This window comes from Camelina sativa, chromosome 14, assembly GCF_000633955.1.
Source record: "Camelina sativa cultivar DH55 chromosome 14, Cs, whole genome shotgun sequence".
Classification (NCBI taxonomy): Eukaryota; Viridiplantae; Streptophyta; class Magnoliopsida; order Brassicales; family Brassicaceae; genus Camelina; species Camelina sativa.
The window spans coordinates 3,470,206-3,493,096 of NC_025698.1; the positions used below are offsets into that span (position 1 = coordinate 3,470,206).

The 22,891-nt window shown below is 41.7% G+C and overlaps 5 protein-coding genes and 1 non-coding gene across 7 annotated transcripts; 2 read left to right on the plus strand and 4 right to left on the minus strand.

The window, feature by feature from the left end:
* Nucleotides 461-4,049, minus strand: LOC104739405 (aspartic proteinase-like protein 2). Its single transcript, XM_010459751.2, has 10 exons — nucleotides 3,729-4,049; nucleotides 3,213-3,342; nucleotides 2,858-3,102; nucleotides 2,404-2,631; nucleotides 1,853-2,015; nucleotides 1,567-1,640; nucleotides 1,383-1,476; nucleotides 970-1,036; nucleotides 815-886; nucleotides 461-735 (listed from the first exon to the last, which is right to left on the minus strand). The coding sequence occupies exons 1-10, from the start codon at nucleotides 3,974-3,976 to the stop codon at nucleotides 575-577; spliced, it is 1,482 nt and encodes a 493-aa protein (XP_010458053.1). The 5' UTR covers nucleotides 3,977-4,049; the 3' UTR covers nucleotides 461-574.
* LOC104739406 (mitochondrial ATPase complex subunit ATP10) lies at nucleotides 4,470-6,857 on the minus strand. Of its 2 annotated transcripts, none has more exons than XM_010459752.2 (8): nucleotides 6,614-6,857; nucleotides 6,473-6,513; nucleotides 6,243-6,306; nucleotides 5,755-5,943; nucleotides 5,483-5,554; nucleotides 5,184-5,359; nucleotides 4,963-5,086; nucleotides 4,470-4,737 (listed from the first exon to the last, which is right to left on the minus strand). In XM_010459752.2, the coding sequence occupies exons 1-7, from the start codon at nucleotides 6,773-6,775 to the stop codon at nucleotides 4,966-4,968; spliced, it is 825 nt and encodes a 274-aa protein (XP_010458054.1). In that variant the 5' UTR covers nucleotides 6,776-6,857; the 3' UTR covers nucleotides 4,470-4,737; nucleotides 4,963-4,965. The 2 variants fall into 2 exon arrangements, with proteins under 2 accessions (XP_010458054.1, XP_010458055.1); XM_010459753.2 differs by having other exon boundaries at nucleotides 6,243-6,311; nucleotides 6,614-6,661.
* Nucleotides 7,137-9,838, minus strand: LOC104739407 (GABA transporter 1-like). Its single transcript, XM_010459754.2, has 6 exons — nucleotides 9,677-9,838; nucleotides 9,342-9,572; nucleotides 8,281-8,565; nucleotides 8,056-8,186; nucleotides 7,722-7,961; nucleotides 7,137-7,626 (listed from the first exon to the last, which is right to left on the minus strand). The coding sequence occupies exons 1-6, from the start codon at nucleotides 9,762-9,764 to the stop codon at nucleotides 7,246-7,248; spliced, it is 1,356 nt and encodes a 451-aa protein (XP_010458056.1). The 5' UTR covers nucleotides 9,765-9,838; the 3' UTR covers nucleotides 7,137-7,245.
* Nucleotides 10,619-10,690, plus strand: TRNAG-UCC. The gene has a single exon. It is a non-coding gene; the product is annotated as a tRNA-Gly (tRNA).
* Nucleotides 11,427-13,345, minus strand: LOC104739408 (arogenate dehydratase/prephenate dehydratase 6, chloroplastic-like). The gene has a single exon (XM_010459755.2). It carries the CDS (start codon nucleotides 12,776-12,778, stop codon nucleotides 11,567-11,569), a length of 1,212 nt encoding a protein of 403 aa, XP_010458057.1. The 5' UTR covers nucleotides 12,779-13,345; the 3' UTR covers nucleotides 11,427-11,566.
* On the plus strand, nucleotides 14,689-17,134 carry LOC104743183 (uncharacterized protein At3g60930, chloroplastic-like). The gene is made up of 3 exons (XM_010464296.2): nucleotides 14,689-15,532; nucleotides 15,613-16,364; nucleotides 16,439-17,134. Exons 1-3 carry the CDS (start codon nucleotides 14,689-14,691, stop codon nucleotides 17,132-17,134), a joined length of 2,292 nt encoding a protein of 763 aa, XP_010462598.1.

Here is a 22,891-nt window from a genome sequence, read left to right on the forward strand (position 1 = left end):
CAAAAAAAAAAAAAAAAAAAAAAAAAATCGCGTGATCAAGGAGGAGATAACAATGGGTGGAAGAGAGATTCCAAAAAAGAAAGAAACGAGAGATTGATATTTAAAGGGACATGTGGGGGAGTGAGTGACTGAGTGATCAAAGGGAGGAGGCATTACTATATAATACCTTCCCCTACTCTCACCGCTTGTACATTAGACCTATACTCGCCCCCCCCCCCCCCCCCCCCCCCNAAATTAATGTTTTCGTTATGTGTCATATTCTTTCTTCCACTCGCAATTATTATCAATCTGATTGTTCACGTGACTATCATATTTTAAAACTATAGCTAAATTATTGACTTGTTGTGAATGTGAACTTTGGTTACATCAATTTTTGAGAGTATGTGTTTGTTGCTTTACACCGGGCAAGTATACCTAATTGTTTTCATATTCGTCTTGCCTCATTGGTGCTATCAGTCGGTGGTGGCCAAAAAGTCGAAATTTAATTAGTGATACATCTCTGTGTTAAAATTACTGTAATAAATAAGATTACAAAAGTCCGACCACAGTGGGTTGATGTGAATGCTAGTAGAAGCTACAAGAAGCGCGCAAAAAGATGGACAAGTAATGTTACTACTTGTAACAGGTGATAACTTCTTTTCAAACTCTCCGAACCGTTCTCTCTCCACTGTCCAGTGTTTATAACGTCTTTGCTTCGTCCCCCTCTTGACGCTGAAACGTTCACCTCCAGAGAACCTGTAATGCAATTTCATTATCTGCATCGTACTCCAATGTACGTTGATTGCTTTGCCGTAATATTAGAAAACACACTCACAGTCGTATTCTGACCATCCAATCCTTTGGTGAACTAGATCGTAGACCACCACTTTGTCCTTCAGAACCAAATCTGCAAAGAAATCCACCATTGAGAAAATTAGTTGCACTGTTTCAATTTCACTTGATACAAATAATAATAACTCGAGTCGTTACCTCCAAGAATTGTTATACGGCGATGCGACATTCTCTGGAAACCAATGCACCATATTGAACTTCCTGACTGATGATAGCAAAACAAAACACATCAAAGTTTTTCTTGGCACTAATAGATAATGTTTAGCCAAGGGTTGAGACTAAATACAAGAGAACTATCTATAGATCAAGTTTTTCTTGGCACTAATGTTTGGCGAGTGCTTGATATTATCATTGTATACATCCGTATAAACCCAGCCCTCACTAAACTTCTCTCTCAAAAACTCCTAACAGCTCTAATTTGCTAGATTTAGTCTTAGGCTATATACAGTAGACCTATACTAAGAGTTGAACAGCTAAAAATTTCAAAGCTTGTCATTGACACACTAGAAGTCAACATTTGAAGTAGTGTGTAAGTGCATAAATATGCTTACACTAGAAAATATCTGAAGATACCCACGCGGTCTTAAGACCATTGATGCACCACCAGCAAAGCTCAAACTAACTTCGGGAAAGACATCAATGTCACTGTATAACAGATTCAAATCTTTTTAGCACTTAAGCATGAGAGATAACAGCTTTTTATATATACATACATACACATGAGAGGAACTTTACCCAGCTGTGATATCAAAGCACTGGTAACTCTCATAGGTAATGGGACGCCCGTATTGCGAAACAGCATTTGCAATCTGCAGGTTGAACAGTTTATAAATCTTCTTTCTTGTACAAGGTACAAATTACAATAACATATATCGTCGAAATTGGAATGTAATCTCATCTTTTAAAATATAACACTTGAGGTCAGATACTTCAACAATGGCAAAAACTAGACAGAATATGGCAAATAGGGTATGATGATTGGAAAACCTAAAGGTGAACTGATGAAGAAAAAAACACTCACAGCTTGGATAAATGGACTATAAGCTTCGTCGGGAAGATAAGCAAGAGTCGTCCCTGTATCAATTATCGTCCCATCACCAGTGGCTATTGTGAATACAGATGGATCTATCGGTAAGACCTGACCGTTTACAGCAATGCTCTGCAGGTTCACATTATAATGTGGCCTGAAATTTGTTTGCAGTATATATTATCTGAATCAAGACGTGCGTTTATATATTTTAGTTTTCCTATCCCAAGATAAACAAGCTACATTTTCTTTCTATATGTGCAGATACAAAATGTCTATTTCTGGATCATATGGTTCCTACAGCAGAATGAGATAGCAAAAAATTGTAACAAATCCCGCATTTATATCTGAATAGTGACTATGATGATCATCAGTTAAACCCTGGGTCTACCTCCTTGTCTTATGAAAACAATTCCTGGGAATTCTACTCTAACCATAGAAGTTTGATACATCGTGATGTTAAGTACCCACAAGATTTAAACGGTGCTTTTATTTACGTAAGATTATACGAGTTCAAGTGTATAACAGAAAGATTAAGAACTCACTGTGATGGAACAAGGGGGGTATAGACAGTATCTGGCCTCTTAATTTGACCTAAAACCATTATACCTCCACCGCTTTTATCTCCCTTGAGACAGTGAGAGAATACTCGTGGTGCAAGTCCTTGCACAGCAAGCTGTGAAATTACAGATAAGCTCCCTTGTCCTAACCCAAAGATGCCATCTACTGCTCTCCTCGGCCTCTGTAAATCTCCAGTTTGTAAATTACTACACCTGTTAGCCAATATTGAAGACAAGCATCACATATTTTGAAAGTTGAACAAGTACAGAAAAGATGAATGGAAGTTAGATCATATTAAAGACCAAGTGTGGTTATCATACATGATACATGCAGGCATCACTTAAGTTTCCAGAGAAGGCAATGCACCATATTCTCTAAGGAAATCATCATTATTGAAAGGAGATTTAAAATGCACACGGTTATATTGTGGTAGTTTACCCGAAGACAAAGGGAGCCGAGGAATTGATAGCCAATGTACTGGTGATAACAGTATCAAAGGACATGAAATCTGAGATGTAGTAACCAGAAGTGCCACTTCCATCACCATACTTGAACGAATAGGAACAAAGATTGTTGGGAGCACAGCCCGATTCTGTCTGGAAATTTGAGTAACATCTCCTGTCTGAACATGAAACTAACGAAGCTGAGGATGAAATTCCAGGGTCGAAGAAACTTAGCTGAATCTGGAAGGAGAGGCAAAAAAAAGATAATCATATACATGTACCTCGTCAGAAAGATTAAGACCAAGGGCATGGGTTAGAATGCTAGAAAGGAAAATTAGAAAGAGTTATACTTGTAGTTCACTGGTCTTGGGGCAGCCGTTGCAGGAAGTGCAGCTAACCCATAAAACATCACTTCCAGTGTCAATTTGAACATTAAATTCTCTCGGGGGTGTCCCAAGTTTAACCTTTGTATAGTAAAGCCTGTCATGAAAGGGAATTATGACAACAAGATTCTAAAATAGGAATGGACAAGAGTCAAAAAAAGACAGAGTCAAAGTTATTCCTATTCCAAATTGAACACATATCCTAGAATGTAGCTGAATTAGATTTAGAAGCTTCACAAGCCAATAAGCAAAAGTTCATATATCTTGAAAACAGAATCGAATCTCATTACTCCAGCCTACCCGGGAATAAATTAGTTCGGTCGATTCAATTTTGTTGGGAGACAAGTTTTCAAACCCAAGTCCGGTGACTCTACTACGGTTCGAAAAGAAAAAAAGTGATTTTTATCTTTGGAAACCAAAAAAAAAAATCGAAAATTGGAATCGAAAAAGTGTGCATAAGCAAATGGGTAACAACAGTAGTACCCAACGAGAAACGGATCGGAGGCTCCATCAACCGGAAAATTAACAACGCCGCCGACGGGAGACTGCAATAACCTTCCATGGCGAGCTGAATCAAAAGCCCTGAGCTCAGTCAGACCAAGTTCGTGGTTCGGCGGTATCAATCTCTCCAGCTTCAGAACCGCGTCGGGACCGCATACTACCATGGTTGCGGCAGCTTGTAAAAACACGGCAGCGATGACGATTACTCCAGCAGGAGTATCCACCGCCATTTCTCGAGTTCGAAACTTTCTCTTCCTGAAAGAGAGAGAGAGAGAGAGAGAGAGAAAGCCGCCAATTGAAACGTTCTGATATATTCTGATGACAGTTCTAAAGTTTTTCACATTTTGGTGATTTATTTAATTAAATATGGAATGAAGCTTTCCATAATTTATCCTTTTATGTTTTGAGTTATTATTTTTTTTTTTGCCGTGTTTTAAAATTTGGTATTTTGCTAATTATGATTTCTTAAGTTCAATTTTCAAAACTGGTTACTGGATAAAAAAAATGCTGAGTATTATTACAGTTGCAAGATTGACTGATGTAATTAATGTGTCAGTGCTCAGCCTATATGACGCATCTAAGTGCCGTTGACCGACCATTGACTTCACCACCTCACTCCAAAGTCTACGACAACGGCTTTGTTTCTAACCAAATTAAATGAACTTCTCTACGAAGAACCAGATGGTTTGGTTTTGTTTTGTTTCCAACTTAACTCCAATTATATAAGAAACAAAATTTAGGTCACTCAATACTCATATGTGTACAACATGCAAGGATAAAAAAAATGGAAACAAGTGAAGAGTGAGTATGACCTCCATTGCTTCGAAAGTGCCGCTAACATCAATCGAATCAAACTGAAAAGAAAAACGAAAGATAGGAGATATTTTATTGTCTTCTGTGTGGCCTTCTGAAAGTTAATTCTTCGACATCCTTCATACCAGTAAAGGAGGAGCACTAGTCTTTTGAGATGGTCTCCGGTTTAAGCAGCAATCTAGACATGTGACAGAAACAAAGACACTTAGATTTTATATTTTCGTACGGGAAACTATATCAGGAAGGTGCTTCATAGTTCATAGAAACTCTCCACTATAGAACAATATTTTATACACTAAACATATTCCTGCTCATGCTGTACAATTTCTGATAATAATAGGCGTAAAAGGGAATTGGTAGTCTTATGACTTAAATGGTTAAAGAGAGAGAGCAGTTTGGTTACCTCTCATTGATCTTTCAAGAGAAGTGAGGAGGTGCAAGAGAGAAGTTGAGACACTTCCTCTGGAGTTGCTGTTCCAAAACCTTGCCATCTTATTCTCCCGGATTTGTCGAGTAGAAGAATATACCTGAAACATAAACAAGCGTGTGCAATAGAGATATCAGAAAGGTTACATAAATGCTATGCATTCTTAACTTGATAAGGTAGAGGGAGATTTTCTGTACCCAGTGAGAAGGTTCAAAACTTTGATTTGTTTACGGAAGTGATAATGGTCCCCAAATGCGTATACAGCCTGCCTCTGGAGGACATTGTTCTCACTGTTGTTAGGTTTTTGCAAGACCCGGAGAAGTAGTTTTTTTATGGGGGGAAAGCCCAGGAGCCATTTGTCTATAAATGATACCTAATACAAGGGAACAAGTTTTCCTGAAGAATGAGAGAAAAAAAAATAGCAGCCAAAAAAAAAAGCACTTGTGCAGGTTTTAAAATCTGATCTACATATGACAAAACAATTCAGGATCAGTACCTCAAACAACTGAAGATCTTCCCTGTTGCCAAACGATTCAAGAAATGGTTTGCTCCACGAGCTGATCATTTCCTGTCAGATAAAACAACGACAACCCAGTAGCAACATAAGACAAGCTGTGTTATAAGATCATACTTATCAACCATTGCTTACTACGCTTAACAAGCAACACATCAGTCAATGCTACAGCACTCTTCAAAAAGGTTAACCAAACATTTTTTTTTTTGGTTCCTTTGAAGTATTTAACGAAAACGAGGTGGAATTTTCTGTACCTGAGAGCTTGCTCTGAAAGACAGGCACACCAATGAAACTTTTGGAACAGCCAAATCCTCTGTGTTAACCTCATTGCTGTTGGGAGTAACAGGCAACGTCAGGCTTTCTCCATTAGAGAAAGTCACTGCTAATGCCGGAAATTTCATGGCTGAAACAGCAGGATTTAGAGTTTTATCTGCAGCTGCTATCTGCAAAAAAAAAAAAAACACCAGTGGACAGTTGAGGAACTTCATAAAGCCAATATAAAGCTCCTTACAAGCTACAGTATCTAAATCAAGCATAGCCAAGGACAAAGAAAATCTGAAACTGAGTTTTAATAAAAGCGAAGCCAAACAACAGAAATGTACGATATAATCTATAGCTAGTGAAAGCAATCCACCCATTAAAACTAAACACAGAATCTGGGATCTTTGATTGTGACTCCTAAGTCCTATAGAAACACCAATTTAAGAGAACAGATTGAAAGAAGTAGCATCATTATTTATACCTTACCGCCATGATCCTTGAATTCTTTCATATCAGCAAAGTATCCCCGATTCATCTCATCATTACTGCCCTAAACCACATCATACTCCACTAATTAACTTCTCATTGAGACAATATATATATATATATATATATATATATCTCCACAACTGAGAGCCAAATCAGACTTCAATGGTGAAAAAACCCCTAAAAAACGAATCGAATCGAAACTAAATAAAGGGGAAAGCTTACAGTCTAGCACGTTCATCCTCAATTGCTTTCTTGTTCCCAAACTGCCCAAATCCAAAAAAACACAGCATCGATAGATAATAGTCAGTCACCGTTACTTCCGATAAAGCGAAATTGAAAAAATTCCTGAGTAATGAATGAGACCTTGTAAAAATCGAGGAACGAGCGGGTGGTTGATCGAAGAGATGGCATTTGCGAAGGGAGAGAGTCATAGCGAGTGGAGATGAAGAGTCCTTGATGCTGGTTTCGATACGAGAGAGCAGAGAGTGATCTATGCTTCAGAAATCGATTCAAAGTCGTCGCCATGTTTTTACAAGAGCTTAAACCCTATTTGGTTCGTTGTTAAAGCAGCAGCTACAAGAAGAAACTGGGTTGTGAAAAAAAGGCTTGCTTGTTTCAGGCAAACCGAACCAACACGTTTGAAATTAAAAACCAGCCTACAATCTTAAACCAAATATTTTTGTTGGATAAGCCGGTCGAACCGTGATTTTAACCCGGTTTAGCCGCATTCCCAACTTTGGCCTTTCTTTCGTAGTATTATATTTATGTAGGTGTGTATATTATCTTTGGGTTTCCAAGATTCAAATGTTCATATTCCCAATCTGAATTGATTATTGTGTGATTTATCAATTCTAGTCTTTCTAGATATTTATTTTGTCGGAACAAATTTCATTTAAAACATTAAAATTATACGAATATGTATATGTATAATGAGGTTTTAAACTTTACTAATACAATAACAATCTCACTCACGTTGCAAGTTTGTATGTTTTATATTACACATCGGCAAACAGCTTATACGTACTGGCATCCATAATAATCTGTCTAACCGCCGCGACCATAGCAATCACCCCTAGAATAGAAAAAACCACGGCTATCAAAGTGTTGATCCAAAATATGAAACTCTTTTTAGATGGCTTGAACGTGAAGTTGAAGAACACTACTGGTAGAACAAAGTCCAGAGGTATAAAACCGAAAGCACCTAACAAGGAGTTCACATCTCCAAAAAACGGAAGCATTGCCGCCACGATTGTAGCCACCGCGACGAAGAGGGAACGTGCAGCTAGTCGAGGGATGACATTGCGCATAGAGAATTCTTTCTTTCTTGGATCACTGATTACACTTTCTAATATATCGTTTATAGGCTGTAGGTATACCTGCATATATATATATATATATATATATAACTCAAAATTAGTAACTTTACATGTGAAAACAAATGTATGTAAAATGATTATGTAGACTTATTTACCACAGCAACAGCCGAAAGTTGAAGAACGGTGAAGAGATTGATGAGAAAAATAAACCCAGTAGGAACTAAATAATGGTTCGTCTCGAGATTTAAGAAATTAGTGAAGATAAGTCCATTGGCTTTATTACCAAACGCCCAATAGCCTGTTATGGCTACAGTGAAGAATGTCATTATCACTATAATGTAACACATACACAATCCTTTCAACATTTTTTCTTTCACTGGCGCCGCTATTGTTGCCTGTATTGCAAAGAATACAAGAAGATTTTATATATCAAATACTAAAGTGGTGGTGTTCTACTTTAGAAAGAAACCAAGAAAATGAAAATGAAACCTGAATTTCGGGTATAATGCCATTGCCGTATGTAGTGGCAATGATGGCTATGGCATTAAAGATTCCAAACACTTTAGTTTCTTGGTCACCAACTAATGTATAATCCTTCTCTGGTGTATCTGATGTTTTTCCTGATATTCAAAAGAAATATTGGATTATTCATCTTACTAAATTAGCTTTGAAATTTTTAAGAGCCAGTAAGATAGGTTTAGTAAAGAAGAGTACCAATGTAGATGGAGGCAGCAGAGGCGGAAGCACTATAGAGAAGGCATAGGAGGAGAGAGAAGAAGTTAATGTGTCGTAGAGAGTGAAAGGATGGGATTTGTGCCAAAACCAAAAGCAAAGCTCCGAAAATAATAACAAACTCAAAGAGTTTCATTTCCCCATTCGGCTGCATTACCAAATACATTGCCTTAAGGCATTGGCCTCCAAGAAGCGCATTGGCAATAACCACACCATAGCACACCGCCATTTGTATCGGTCCCACGTAGTACCTCCCCCATTTCGGACCTTTATTCAAACACACCCCAGGAGTTGTTTTAATTAAGACGAAACTAAAAGGATCTAAAGTAAGCAAAATTTAAGTCAGGAGGTAGATTATAATCTTACATAGCTACATGCATGCTTATAATTCTATAAATGATAAATCCCTCAAATTATTGGTGTACACACTACTGAAAACTGACCAAATCAATGCATGACACTAAATTTCGTGTATATGTGGATCCACTTTAGATTCTGAACTTTTCAAGAAAATCTTACTTTCTAAAGCAGGTCGGATCTATTCAACCTTACGTAGGATATTGCCTTTTTTCATCGAAACACAATATTTTTAAGCTGAAATTTTATTCGAAAGAAATTGTTTTTTTTTTTTTTTTTCTCAAGTCTTGTTTTATTAATGTATATCAAAACAACAGTACATTGGGATACAACGGTGGATACATCCACTTACATACCTCAGCATTAGTGAAATTAACAAGAGAACAGAAAAAAGACAGATAGCAAACAAACGTAATAAAAGACTTGATATGAGCACGTGGCGAGAAAGAGAAATAATAATTGCTAGGAGTGGAATGGTCAACTTTTTGATCCGACTCCCGATAATATGGTACGAATCATCCCATATCATAAAGCAGTATAAAATATGAATGATTTTTTTTTCTGGTTTTCCTTATAGACACGCAAGTCTATAATTACAGATCAAATNGACACGTAAGTCTATAATTACAGATCAAAATTAGAAAGATAAACATGATTATTAACGGAAAGGTCAAAAAGAGAATTACCGAGGATGTGGTGGGCCATGTCACGGAAGCGGAGGTAACGATGGCCGTGGGAAGCATGGTGTTGGAGGGTTAGCGAAAGAAGTGTGTAGGAGTAGAAAGTGATGGCTGCTCCTCCCACCAGACATGATATCCCCGCGATCCATCCTAAGAACTTGAAAGCGTACGGCAGACTTAGTAGCGGCGGCGCCACTATCGACGTCGTCAAGTGGAATCCGCAGTGCCACCATGTCCCTAGTTTCCATCATCAAATATTTTCTTGTTGTGTTATATGATATGATCTATATAACGTGTATCTATTATAGATTAATTAATTTGCATAACATATGGATACGTACCTTTGGATTTAAGGACGAATAGAGAACCGGCATCAACTTCTTCCCCTCTTTTTTCTCTATCTCCTGATCCCTCTTCTTCTCCACCCATCTTTTTATCTCCCTCTTAATTAGCTTCTCCCTCTCTCCACTTTGGTTATATGCTTTACTCAATTTATAAGGCCAACAAACAGTTTCTCTCATATCATTTTCATATAATAATGTCCAAAAAAACAGTCTCTATCATATCATTTTAAAACCACAAGCTAGAGTGCGATTAGTGTATTATTACAATAAAGGTTAAGGGGATATTCAAAGACAAAACAAGCCAGCCAAGATTTTTGGTAAGTCATAATAAGTTAATAATCAGTTAATAATCATTTGACATCCAACTTTTTTGGTAAGTCATAATAAGTTAATAATCAATAAAATTAAGATTTGAAAAGAGTTTTAAAATTTTTAAATGTTATGTAAAATCTATTGTTATTAGATCAAAATTTTGTTAAACTCTGTCAAAGTTTAGTGTTATTAGTTTGTGATTTGTAAAAAATCATTTAAAATCTTAACAAATTTGAGTTATTGGATTCAGACTTTTATAAAGTCATTAAAATTTTTGTGTTATTCAATTAAAACAAAATAATTTAGGATTATTAATGAGTTCATTTATTATTTTATTGGTTCATGGTTTTAGACACTTTTTTTACAAAATAAAATCATGGAAAATATCACAAAAATACAGGAATTGTTTGGAGGATTTTACAAAATTTTAGAAAACTAATCAACAAAACTCTCTATCAATTTTAACAATCTTTCACTTATTCACTTTTAATGATTTTGTTGAACTCTTCAAAAATTAGAATACAATACCACCCCTAAAAATTAAGCGATGTTAATTAATTTGTCTATATACATAATATATCCATGTTATAAAGATTTAATTAAACATTATATTAAGTCAAGACAAAAGCGTTTGTAGTCCAACGGTTAGGATAATTGCCTTCCAAGCAATAGACCCGGGTTCGACTCCCGGCAGACGCATTTCTTTAATGTTTTTGAAAACTAATTGGAAATAAAATTTTGGAAGAGGGGTTCGAACCCACGTGCACTAAGTGCAGAATAAGTCTTCCCCCATAACCTCTCGGGCAAACCAGTCTCATGAACATTTTTCTCCAATTCAAAGAATCGAGTAGATATATCTAAAATATATATATTTGGAAATACGATATAAGCATACTTTGTAAATCATGATGGATTCGATGATTTATGACCGGCTGGTCCATAAGGACAAGACGAAGTCATAACAATACCGACAAAAATGATGGATTATCCCCAAACCCTTATTACGTTTACCAACTCCTCACCTTCCCCTAACCCCACATTTCATCATACATCATCAACGTCATGTCACGAAGACACCCACCATAATCATCCTCTTAATCGGCATTGTTTTGTTCCTCAACCACCAATCTTGTAGTACATATATAATTACTAAATATGTGTGTCAGTCTTGTTGGACTATGGGCTTGCCTCCAAAGTACGTAAATCGAGTAACTTACACAAATGTTTCGTGAAACTATGGATTATGGTAAGGAGACTAAGAAAAATTTATGACGTCTTATTTACACTAATTTTTTAACTAGCGATTATTTTTTAATAGGAATGTGACATATTATCCTATGTTTTCAAAACTTTCAAATCTGTTCTCTAAGGAATTTTGTTTTTCCATTCAAGCCTTTTTTATGGTTAAATCAGTCAAATGAACTTGTACGAGTGCTGCCGCATGAAAATGTACAAGCTAATTTTATAAATTTACAACACGGATCAACATATATAAACTTCGTTTTATTTCTACAGATTTACATTTACACTTGTATAGCTTGCAGGCTGATAGTTTGTATCACTTGCATAGTATGGTTATGATGGAGTATATGATGATGATGATGGTGACCAAGGAGTCATATCCATGGGATAACTTCCCAGCACACGCAAGAACGATGTGAACTCCTGAACCTCGGCTAACGCATTCTGAGCACGCGTCTCCGCCATGGAGGCCTCAAAGTCGACGTAGAACATGTACTCGAAATGCTTCGCCGTCCCTACGTTAGCATCATCGACAAGCCTTATCGGGCGGTTATGATTCGGCCTCGATTCGATCTTCGTCAAACTGATGTCTCTGAAGGCAAAAGCCGAGAGTACCTTGTATAGCACGCTCGTGCCTTTATCGTGAGCGAAGACGATGCTAGTTTTGAACGGCCGATCAGTTCTAGGTATGATTGGCTCACGCGCCAGCATCACGAAGCGCGTCACGTTACTCGCGTCGTCTTGGATCCCGTCTTCTAAAATCTCCAAACCGTAAATCTCAGCGGCGCGTGCGCTCGCGATTGCGGCTGTGTCGCGGAGGTTGTTAGCGGCGATGAACTCAGCGGCTCCTGCGGTGTCGTCGACGGCTTCACGTGCGAAATTGAGTCCCAGCTTCGTAAGCGTGCGCTCGCACTGAGCGAGTCCTTGAGGGTGTGAGATCACGCGCGTGAGAAACTCCTTGCGAACACCGGGAAGAGCCAAGAGACAGTGGTGAACAGGGAGCTGAACTTCGCCGACGATGTGAAGACGATGACGGAGGAGAAGATCGTAATTACGGTGAATAGAACCGCCGAGGGAGTTCTCAACCGGTAAAACAGCGCGATCTGAGATCCAAAGCTCCACCGCTTGAAACGCTACCTCAAATTGATCGCAAGGTACAGTTTGGCAATTAGGATAAGCTTTACCAGCGGCTGCTTCAGAGTAAGCGCCGGGAACACCTTGATACGCGACACGTAGATTAGATCCGTGCATCGGAGCCGGTGAGAGATCCGACATGCTGAGAGGCTTCTGACGATGCTGCTGGAGGACCAATGGATTGCTATCAGATTTCTCAATCGGAACTAGATTCATTCGTGCGGCGCTGTGATTGCCGTTAACGGCAGGCACGTGATCAACTCCGCCGGAAACTGGAGGAACCGGTAAAGATTCAGATTGCTCTTGAGAAACAACCTTGCTTGTTAGAATAGCGCAACTGCTCTGCCATTCAGAACGACCAGATCGAGCCATTCGTGCAGTCGCAGGCGCCGGCTGAGTAGCCGCTAACATCGGCTTCTTCAGATTGTTGGTAGAAGGAGACGATACAACTTTACTACTTTTTCTAAGCAATGGCGTCTACGAATTGGAACTTCAAGCTCAAGAAAATAACAAAGTGGAGGGTACAGTAGTTCGTTTGTGTGGCAAACAATTCTCTACCTACCGCAACCCACCATACCGGCAGTTGACTGAAATCAATCAAACCGACCCGATCCGGAGCTTACATATACCCGAGATGACCATAAGTAGATATGGCCCATAATTGAGTGTTTAGGAGGCCCAATTCACTTTATTTCGACTCCCTCTCTCACTTTATTTTGACACTGGTACATCCGTACAGGTTGAAAATAGCGTGAGCTACACAAACACAATTTTGAAACGAACTACACAAACACAATTCAACAATTTTGTGCCGACGAGGTTTAGGTACATTTCCGATCATATTCTACAATGTTTATCTGATTATCTCTGATTATCTCTGCGTTCTTTATATTTTTGTATTTGATCATTTTTAATGTTAGTGGATTTGATCAGTGATGTACGACGATCGTAATATAGATTTTGGGTTTCCAAGACTAGGAATATGTATTAATTTGCCAATTTTAAGTGTAGTAGCTATCAGGTTATAAAATTTCCTGGTGTGTAGATTAGCTTTCCTTTTTAGGTCCTATGTATCTGCACTCGTCTTTTAGGATGTGAAATTTGACGTTTCAAATAAAGTCATTTGCTGGCCTATTTTACTTGTGGTGGACTCGTTGTTATACAATATTTTATGTGTTTATAGTTGCTTGTTTGGTTTGTATGTTCAAGTAACCAAGAATACCATGATCATTCCTTAGTAGGAGGAACATTCATTTTTCTTTCTCATGGTATTTTCATTTCCTTTTGTTTTGCTATACTCACATCACATCTTTTTGTGTTGACTTTATTTTTCATCTGTACCTTTTGTAGTCTTAGGTTGGACTGTTTTGTTCTATATATGGACAGTTGCAATTTACTTTTTTTTTTAATGCTAAGTGGCAACTGTAAATTTTCTAGTGTTTTTAGTACTAAACATGTCTTTGCATGTACAGTCTTCACATGTTGAATTTCAATATGTAATTGTAGGAACTAGGTTTCCACAATGAATTTGTTTAAGGGGGGAAACAAATTCAATAGAATTATCTCTCTAGAAAATAGATCTAAGCCTTGGAATTAAAAGTAAAGAAGTAGAACTCAAAAGAATTAGGGTTTATTGCTAAGAACAAGAGGAGAACTCAATTATTGTATTTTATTCTGGATACCTTACAATGGAGAAATCACTCCTCCTTTATACACGTCCTAAGATTACAATATATATTCACTTTCCTTATCGGCCGAAGTGAGATATGGAAAGCTGCCTCATTGCTTTATTCGGCCGCCGTGCCGAAGTGGAAGTCGGCTCCTTCTTCTTCAAGGTGACACTTTGGCCGAACTGACTTCTTGTTGACCTAATCAAGCCCTTAACCGATTTCCCGGTTAACTAATCAATTAGTATTTCTGGTTTAGCTCGGTATGTCGGGGGTGCTGAATCCCGTACCAACAATTAGTCCCCCCCAGTTCCGAATATTCGAGATTTAATTCGAATATTTTGAACTATGAGAAGAGAATATCCGATCTAATTCATAAAAACTTAATTGATTTTACCCGGATTCTCGCGTCATTTCGCCGCGAATTGTCCGGACGGCACGTGTCGTTTACATCACATCAGTTAGCCCGGAATTCGAAGAGTCGCATAGGTCATAATTGCTCTGCGTAGGTTTGCCACCCGCTCGACTCTATAAATACGCTTCCCCTTTCGTCATTTCTCATTTTCTGTCAACAACGAAAGGTAATCTGCTCCGATCTCTCTCCTATTTATTTTGTTAGTCCCGATTTTCTTCCGCACTCTCCGAACTCAGAATATGGCAAACACATCAGAACCCATCTCTTCGCCAGAAGTCGAGGGCGAACAGCTAATTCGTCGATCTTCCAGGCGGAAAACTCTCGACCCAGATCGTACCACACAGATCGGCGAGTCGAGTAGATCGGCTTCCGAAGTCCCACCACGCCTTGTTCGCTGTTCTGCAGGAACTTCATCTTCACAAGTATTACCGCCGCCATCAGTTCGTCCTGAAGAGGAAAGCACCGAACTGACTCAAGACGTACTGTCACAAGAGGAAGATCGGTTTGTTCCCTTAGGACTCTTGATCGAAGATATCGAGCCCTTATTTGACCATAAAGGGCAGATTGGTGGTGAAAAGAGTTTGAGTTCGTCCAAAACCGTGAACGACATGCTTAACTCATGCGGTTTATTCAACAGCGAAGTCACAATTCTGATTCCTCGAGAGGACCAACGCCCTTGGAACCCTCCGGAAGGGTACATATGTCTATACGAATGTTACTTTACCGAATGTCGCCTCCTATTCCCAATCCCTGCGTTGATATCGCTCTACGCCCAAAGACGCAGGATAGCGATCTGCCAATTCGTCCCCAGAGCTATTTGCAATTTTATGGCTGCCCTCACTATAGCAGCCGAAGTCGGGGTTAACATTGGAGTTCAATGTTTCGAACAGCTATCCAATTTTAAATTGTCAAAGAGTTTACACCGCTGGGAAGTGAATATGAGGCCGGCGCACAATTTTCTTATTGGTAAAAGAGTGAGCAAATTCCAGAAGTGGATGAACCGCTACTTCTATGTCCGCGTCGATCAGTACTCACTCGCTAACCCATTGGGTATTCATCAGAGAGTGTGGAATGAAAATCCTGGTAGACTTTATATTTTCAGCATGTTTTAATTGACTTCGACACCTCTAACCAGTTTTAACTTTGTCGTGTCATGTTTCCAGATCGTCCATTCTGCGCGACGCGGCTAGCTCCAAACTACCATCCCGTTAGAGACGCTCTATTAACCGGAAACAATCGTCAGTGGGAGTTCATCACCCGTATACGTGTTGAAACAGCGATGGGCAAACTCAGGACGACGTTCCCAAGTTTTGCTAGGTCGCTAGGACGAACCGCGGAACCTACCGGGGCACGTGTCCTTGATTCGGACAATCTCCAGATAGTTTGCCGTGACACTCAGGCTGCCATTGAAGCTGATATCAGCCCATCTCAAGGTCGAACTGAAATCGACCCCATCCCAGGCCAGACCGAAGTTGATCCTACTCAGGATCCTGGAGAAAATGTCAACACAATCGATGTCGCGGAAGAAGATATTCTCCCTTTGGCCCTAGAGAATGCCAATCTTTCGACCGAGGAACAGGATGTCCCGCAAGTTGAAGCTGGTTCCAAAAGAAGGAAGAAGAAAAAGAGGCAAACCGGGAAAAACCCAGTCGCTGAGCCACAACCGGTAGTGAACCGTAAACGCTCAGCGGAAGAAGCTGGACTGGAATCTGCCGATCGATTTTGCCTGGAAAGGAGAAATGATAAAACAGATCGCTTCTCCTATCATTACTTCGGCGACTATCCTCTGGTGACCAATCGTGAAGCCTCGGGCGAGCTCTTCCGAACCCTGAAAACCTCCAGTCGAATCCTTCCGTCGGCGGACGATCTTGAATTTAAACAGGCGTTCCTTGATGTAGCCGAGTGCCACCTAATGGTATGCTTTATCATTTCGTTTAATTTGCTTGAAATTTCCATGGGTGAAATGACATACGTTCTTCGGGTTTACAGACTGCCGCCAAGATGAACACGCTGACTCAATTATACGATAGGCGTGCCAAATCCAGTAAGAAATCTGGATTGGAGCTCGAAAAGGTGAAAGAATGCGCAGAGCAAATCCGGATTGCCAGCGACGCCAAGGATGTGAGGATCAAAGAGCTCGAGGCGCTTGTTGCCGAAAAAGACGGTATCATTGCCAGCTCCGAGCTGAAGATTAATGAACTGAACTCCCGAGCGCTTACTCTCGAAGAAGAGAAGAACGAACTGCAGGAATCATGCGACGGGTTAAAGGTTCAGCTCAACTTTGAAGTCAAGAGACTCCGGCGAGATCGTTGGGAGAAGGTGGAGCGAACAACAATGAAAGCGCAGACTCGACTGGATAAGGTTAAGGCCTATCTACTCGAACAGGAGAAAATTCGTCCCCTGGAGGATCTGCTAAACCAAGCTTCCGGGATACAGGAAACGGTACAATATTTGGTCGAAAATGGGGCCATCATCCCGACGGAGCAAATCAAGGAGATTGACGAGAAAAAGGCCGAAGCTGAGGAGACTGTCAAGGCGATCGATGTCCTTGATCTGAATGAAAAAGATCTCAACATGTCCCCGGATCAACTTGGCTATGGATTTCCCCCCCCCCCGGAACGACGGCTCCAGAGTCCGTCCAGCATCCGCACGGTTCCAATGCCGATAGCTTTCAGGCCGATTTGACCGGTGCTTATGATACTTAGCTATGATTTTCGTTTCCTTCTCTTCTTTTTCTTTTGTTGTTAATCCCACGGGTTTGATAAATTCGCATTCTTACCATTTTGCACGGAAAGTTGCCATTTTTTTTAAAAAAGGGAATTTTCCTCCCAATACCCGTATAAATCTATCCGGCGTTGCCTACGGGTTAAACATCCCAAGAAGAACTCTCAATCAAGACAATGTCAGGCTCGGTTAGCAGCGTGGAATCCCCGCTAGTTTGTAACGATGTGCCGACGTTCTCGAATGCCGAAGCTAACGAACGGGGGATGGCATACTACCCGAACATCCGCGCTCCCTGGATGTTGATGTCCCACGTCAAACCGGAAGAAAGGCGCGAACTGGAAGAATTTCTTCATGAGGTGGAAGATCGCCATACGGAATATCGCGATCGTCTTGCCGCGTCAGAACAAGTACAGCGAGATCTGCTACTCAAACTCGAGATGCTGGAATCTCACCCAAAGGATTGGATTAGGAACGGGTTCGACAAGATAGCTGCTTTGCCGCCATGTCTTGTTGCGTACTGCGACGAATGCCGAAGGGAATCAGATCGGAGATCGACGCAAATGGACCCTGTCCATATTGGTGACTTCATTCCCGGCAACGTTAAGCCGTTCTACATTAACCGGCGTGCAACCGGTGCTGAACTTGCCGAGGCCGACGCCTTTTTCCGTCAGGTAGCCACTACCCTCTTTTCCTTTTTGCTTTCCTTCTGAGCGATCGAAATTTGTCTTCTTCGTACTAGCACGTTGTTGATTTTGCGTTTGCAGATTGAGGGTACGCACCAAGAGCTGACTCAAGATCTTCAGTACTTTCATATGAAGAAGGGCAGGATCGATCGACGGCTGAGGACTCTGGAATCCGAGATCGCCCTACTCAAGGGGAAAAGGAAAAGAACTACTGACCTGCTCGATGAATCCGAACAGAAAGCCAGAGCATTGGAGACTCGTCCCGAGGAATGGGAAAAGACTGGGTTGCAACTACTATGGCCGATGCCAAAGCGACTCAAGACGAGCATTCGCGAGATTGCTGCAAATGGCGCACCAGTTCGGAATTAGGATGTTCTGTTTGATAATAAGATACAACTGCAATATAGCAGGCAAACTTGAACTTTGCTCGTTGTAAAATCTCAATAAAACTTTTTCAGTAATAATAAGAGATTTATTTTGCTACTTTATTTCCTAAAATATGCCAGAAGCGAGACGTCTCCCGGCTTACATCGGGCAATCTTAATTAAGTGACGGTAGACAAAATCGATTAGAGCCTCAAAAGCAGTCTATGAATTTTAAACGAAGTGTGTTTGATTGGAGAGCGAGATACTGGGCTCGGCTTATCTCCTTTTATTTTAGTTCGGTGGCCGGAGTGCGAAATTATTCTCTGGGTTCGGCTTACCACACCGTCCGAACTAAAAGTTGAGTGCGAAATAAATACTCTGGGTTCGGCTTACCCCAACAATTAAGAGATTGGGCGCGGAATAAACGCTCTGGGTCCGGCTTATCCCAATGATTGAAGGTTCGGGTGCGAAATAACGACTCTGGGTCCGGCTTATCCCGAAAAATAGTAGGTAGTTATACCAGCTGATCACCTGGCCAGGGTGTCAACAAGGGGTGAGTTCGGTAGAAACTAGTAGATACTTAGCCGGGCTAAGGTATACGTATGAGTTTTTTTTTTTTTTTTTTTTTTTTTTTTTTTTGGAAAAATTCCCTTTTTCCGTTTTGGAAATAATGAACGTGCTTTTTATTAAATGCGCTGCACGGTCTTTGAGAATTATTCTCGGGACCTCGCGAAAATCACGCTGCACTCTGATTGGTGGATTCAGCGGCGGTTACTTCCCGTAATCCTGTATAAATAGGATTGAGAGTTTGGGAGTTCATTCTAACTTCCACAACTTTCCAAAATATTGAGAGAAAAAGATGGTGACTACTCGATCTGCATGGCTAAGACGGGCTCTGGAAAGGTTAACCGCTTCGTCGAGTGATTCGAACCGAACTGAATCGTCGGATGACTCCTCCGCCCAAGAGGGCTTAGAGACTTTCCAAGTACGCACACCTTCCCCACCTGTCGATATGGCGGGTGTAGAAGGGAGCCTCGTGTGCCAAGAACTCCGAAGGTATCGGGCTCGCCGCTATAGGCTGGGGGCTCACCTTATGGCGAGACGTCGTAGACTGGCCGAAGTCTGTCGGCTATACCGTTTGGACGGGACTATCCGGGTCCTGCACGAATTAATCGCCGAAGGTTTCTTCTTGGAGAAGTGGCGTATGACCGGGCTGCTTGCCGCGCGTGCGGCGTGCCAAGAACTGGTGGCGAGTATTGAGGTGCCTGTCCTTTTCGAGGACGACTGTCAGCCCCTCGAAGATACCGCGCACCCGTTTACCGTGGATATCTGGGCCTACCGGGCTTCCGTAGAAAGGTTAAGGCGGTACGCCAATTTCCTGGAATCGGTTGGTCCGGTTTTCCGTGAGAGGCACCTGGTCGAGGGCCCGTGCGCCTTCCTGGAAGACTTGGTGTCAAGAGGCGTTGAAGTTCCGAGGGAAAGACTGGATGCCCTAAGGCAAGCTCGTCAGTTCTGGCGAAGTGAACTGGATAAGGTAACAGTAGAGGAACCACTGGCAGACGATCTGTCAGGTCCGCGGCCTCCACTTCGTCTACTAGACTGCCCCAGAGAGTGACGGCGAAACCCTGAACGCTTCGGATTATATTATTTATTTTTTTTTTGTTTTTAGGAGAGCTCAGTCGTTGAGGGGGTTTCCCCCTTTGCGTCTCTTTTCTCTGTTTTCTCTTTTGTGTTGGTCATCGCTCCAAAGTGTGTAATGGGGATTGACTTATTTAGAAAAACTTTATTTTAATTGGAATTATCAAACCATGTAAGAGAAAATCAAATGCATGGTCGATATTCCTTACATCGGCTTGCCGCCGAACTGAATGTATTCGAATAACAAGAAGAAGTTTTTCGACCGGACAAAACTTTATTAATATATTGGCTGCATTCGCTATATCTTCAATAGATAAGGAATTGCCTACGTACCCCGAAGTGGGGATCAAGCCAACCGTAGTTCGTAATACAAAAGAAAGATAAATGGAGTTCGGAGTCCCGAAAACTCCCGTGTAGGATCGTAACAGCGACTTAGCTATAATAACGTTTCAAGTGGGCTGCGTTCCACGAGTTTTTGATCCGTTCCCCGGCCATGGTCACGAGTTCGTAGACGCCTGGACGAACCGCTCTAGACACGAGGTATGGACCCTCCCATCGAGCGCCGAGCTTACCGGCGTTCACTTCCTTGGTGTTCTCGAAAACTTCTCGCAGAACTAGATCGCCTTCGTTGAAACGTCGCTGACGAACAGTCTTATTATAGTATCGAGCGGCTGCGTCTTGGTAATGTTGCACTCGAACTAAAGCTTTATCGCGCAACTCCTCGGCAAGGTCGTTGTGGTCGATCAGCATTTTGTTATTGAGTTCGGGATTATCCACCATCATAGTACGGCGAAGTGTCGGGACTCCTGCTTCGGCCGGGGCAAGTGCTTCGAGACCATAGGCGAGAGAGAAAGGGGACTGTCCTGTGCTTCGCCGCGGGGTTGTGCGATATGACCATAGTACACCGTCCAGGTGGTCTGCCCATGCTCCCTTCCTTCGACCGAGTCGTTTCTTGAGTCCGTCGACGATCGATTTATTCGTGGCTTCAGCTTGACCATTACCTTGCGGGTACCNGAAAAGACTAGGTTGCAACTACTATGGCCGATGCCGAAGCGACTCAAGACGAGCATCCGCGAGATTGCTGCAAATGGCGCACCAGTTCGGAATTAGGATGTTCCGTTTGATAATAAGATACAACTGCAATACAGCAGGCGAACTTGAACTTTGCTCGTTGTAAAATCTCAATAAAACTTTTTCAGTAATAATAAGAGATTTATTTTGCTACTTTATCTCCTAAAATATGCCAGAAGCGAGACGTCTCCCGGCTTACATCGGGCAATCTTAATTAAGTGACGGTAGACAAAATCGATTAGAGAGCGAGATACTGGGCTCGGCTTATCTTCTTTTATTTTAGTTCGATGGCCGGAGTGCGAAATTATTCTCTGGGTTCGGCTTACCACACCGTCCGAACTAAAAGTTGAGTGCGAAANAAGACTGGATGCCCTAAGGCAAGCTCGTCAGTTCTGGCGAAGTGAACTGGATAAGGTAACAGTAGAGGAACCACTGGCAGACGATCTGTCAGGTCCGCGGCCTCCACTTCGTCTACTAGACTGCCCCANCCGTCTTATCCCAATGATTGAAGGTTCGGGTGCGAAATAACGACTCTGGGTCCGGCTTATCCCAAAAAATAGTAGGTAGTTATACCAGCTGATCACCTGGCCAGGGTGTCAACANTTTTAGGAGAGCTCAGTCGTTGAGGGGGTTTCCCCCTTTGCGTCTCTTTTCTCTGTTTTCTCTTTTGTGTTGGTCATCGCTCCAAAGTGTGTAATGGGGATTGACTTATTTAGAAAAACTTTATTTTAATTTGGAATTATCAAACCATGTAAGAGAAAATCAAATCCATGGTCGATATTCCTTACATCGGCTTGCCGCCGAACTGAATGTATTCGAATAACAAGAAGAAGTTTTTCAACCGGACAAAACTTTATTAATATATTGGCTGCATTCGCTATATCTTCAATAGATAAGGAATTGCCTACGTACCCCGAAGTGGGGATCAAGCCATCCGTAGTTCGTAATACAAAAGAAAGATAAATAGAGTTCGGAGTCCCGAAAACTCCCGTGTAGGATCGTAAAAGCGACTTAGCTATAATAACGTTTCAAGTGGGCTGCGTTCCACGAGTTTTGGATCCGTTCCCCGGCCATGGTCACGAGTTCGTAGACGCCTGGACGAACCGCTCTAGACACGAGGTATGGACCCTCCCATCGAGCGCCGAGCTTACCGGCGTTCACTTCCTTGGTGTTCTCGAAAACTTCTCGCAGAACTAGATCGCCTTCGTTGAAACGTCGCTGACGAACAGTCTTATTATAGTATCGAGCGGCTGCGTCTTGGTAATGTTGCACTCGAACTAAAGCTTTATCGCGCAACTCCTCGGCAAGGTCGTTGTGGTCGATCAGCATTTTGTTATTGAGTTCGGGATTATCCACCATCATAGTACGGCGAAGTGTCGGGACTCCTGCTTCGGCCGGGGCAAGTGCTTCGAGACCATAGGCGAGAGAAAAAGGGGACTGTCCTGTGCTTCGCCGCGGGGTTGTGCGATATGACCATAATACACCGTCCAAGTGGTCCGCCCATGCTCCCTTCCTTCGACCGAGTCGTTTTTTGAGTCCGTCGACGATCGATTTATTCGTGGCTTCAGCTTGACCATTACCTTGCGGGTACCGAGGAGTCGAAGTGCTGAGACGGATTTGCCACTTCGACAGGAAACGTCTGGTGATCATCGAGGTGAATTGGGTACCGTTGTCAGTGACAATCTCGTACGCAAGTCCGTGGCGACATATGATGTTCTTCCAGATGAAATTGGTCACGTCTAGGGATTGGATTCTCGTGAAAGATTCTGCTTCCACCCATTTGGTGAAGTAATCGGTCAGCACCAGGACATACTTCTTGAATTTGGACGCCGGCAGGGGTCCTATGGCGTCCATGGCCCAGCGCATAAAAGGGTACGGAGTTGTCACGGTATTTAGCAGTTCGGGCGGGACGTGCCGCATTGGTCCATGGCGCTGACAAGCTTCGCATTTGGCCGCGAAGG

Bases quoted from the DNA above. Each gene is read 5' to 3' on its own strand.
- LOC104739407 (XM_010459754.2), bottom strand. From the start codon at position 9,764: ATGGGTGGAGAAGAAGAGGGATCAGGAGATAGAGAAAAAAGAGGGGAA. The intron at 9,573-9,676 runs GTACGTATCCAT...GATGGAAACTAG, and splicing joins ATTCGTCCTTAAATCCAAAG to GGACATGGTGGCACTGCGGA. The intron at 7,962-8,055 runs GTTTCATTTTCA...TTTGCAATACAG, and splicing joins GCATTATACCCGAAATTCAG to GCAACAATAGCGGCGCCAGT.
- LOC104739405 (XM_010459751.2), bottom strand. From the start codon at position 3,976: ATGGCGGTGGATACTCCTGCTGGAGTAATCGTCATCGCTGCCGTGTTT. The intron at 1,477-1,566 runs GTAAAGTTCCTC...TCTGTTATACAG, and splicing joins TGCTTTGATATCACAGCTGG to TGACATTGATGTCTTTCCCG. The intron at 1,037-1,382 runs GTAAGCATATTT...TGCTATCATCAG, and splicing joins ATCTTCAGATATTTTCTAGT to TCAGGAAGTTCAATATGGTG.
- LOC104739408 (XM_010459755.2), bottom strand. From the start codon at position 12,778: ATGTTAGCGGCTACTCAGCCGGCGCCTGCGACTGCACGAATGGCTCGA.
- LOC104743183 (XM_010464296.2), top strand. From the start codon at position 14,689: ATGGCAAACACATCAGAACCCATCTCTTCGCCAGAAGTCGAGGGCGAA. The intron at 15,533-15,612 runs GTAGACTTTATA...TCATGTTTCCAG, and splicing joins AGTGTGGAATGAAAATCCTG to ATCGTCCATTCTGCGCGACG. The intron at 16,365-16,438 runs GTATGCTTTATC...TCGGGTTTACAG, and splicing joins TAGCCGAGTGCCACCTAATG to ACTGCCGCCAAGATGAACAC.
- LOC104739406 (XM_010459752.2), bottom strand. From the start codon at position 6,775: ATGGCGACGACTTTGAATCGATTTCTGAAGCATAGATCACTCTCTGCT. The intron at 5,360-5,482 runs GTACTGATCCTG...CCCTTGTATTAG, and splicing joins AAGATCTTCAGTTGTTTGAG to GTATCATTTATAGACAAATG. The intron at 5,087-5,183 runs GTACAGAAAATC...TTTATGTTTCAG, and splicing joins GTTTTGAACCTTCTCACTGG to GTATATTCTTCTACTCGACA.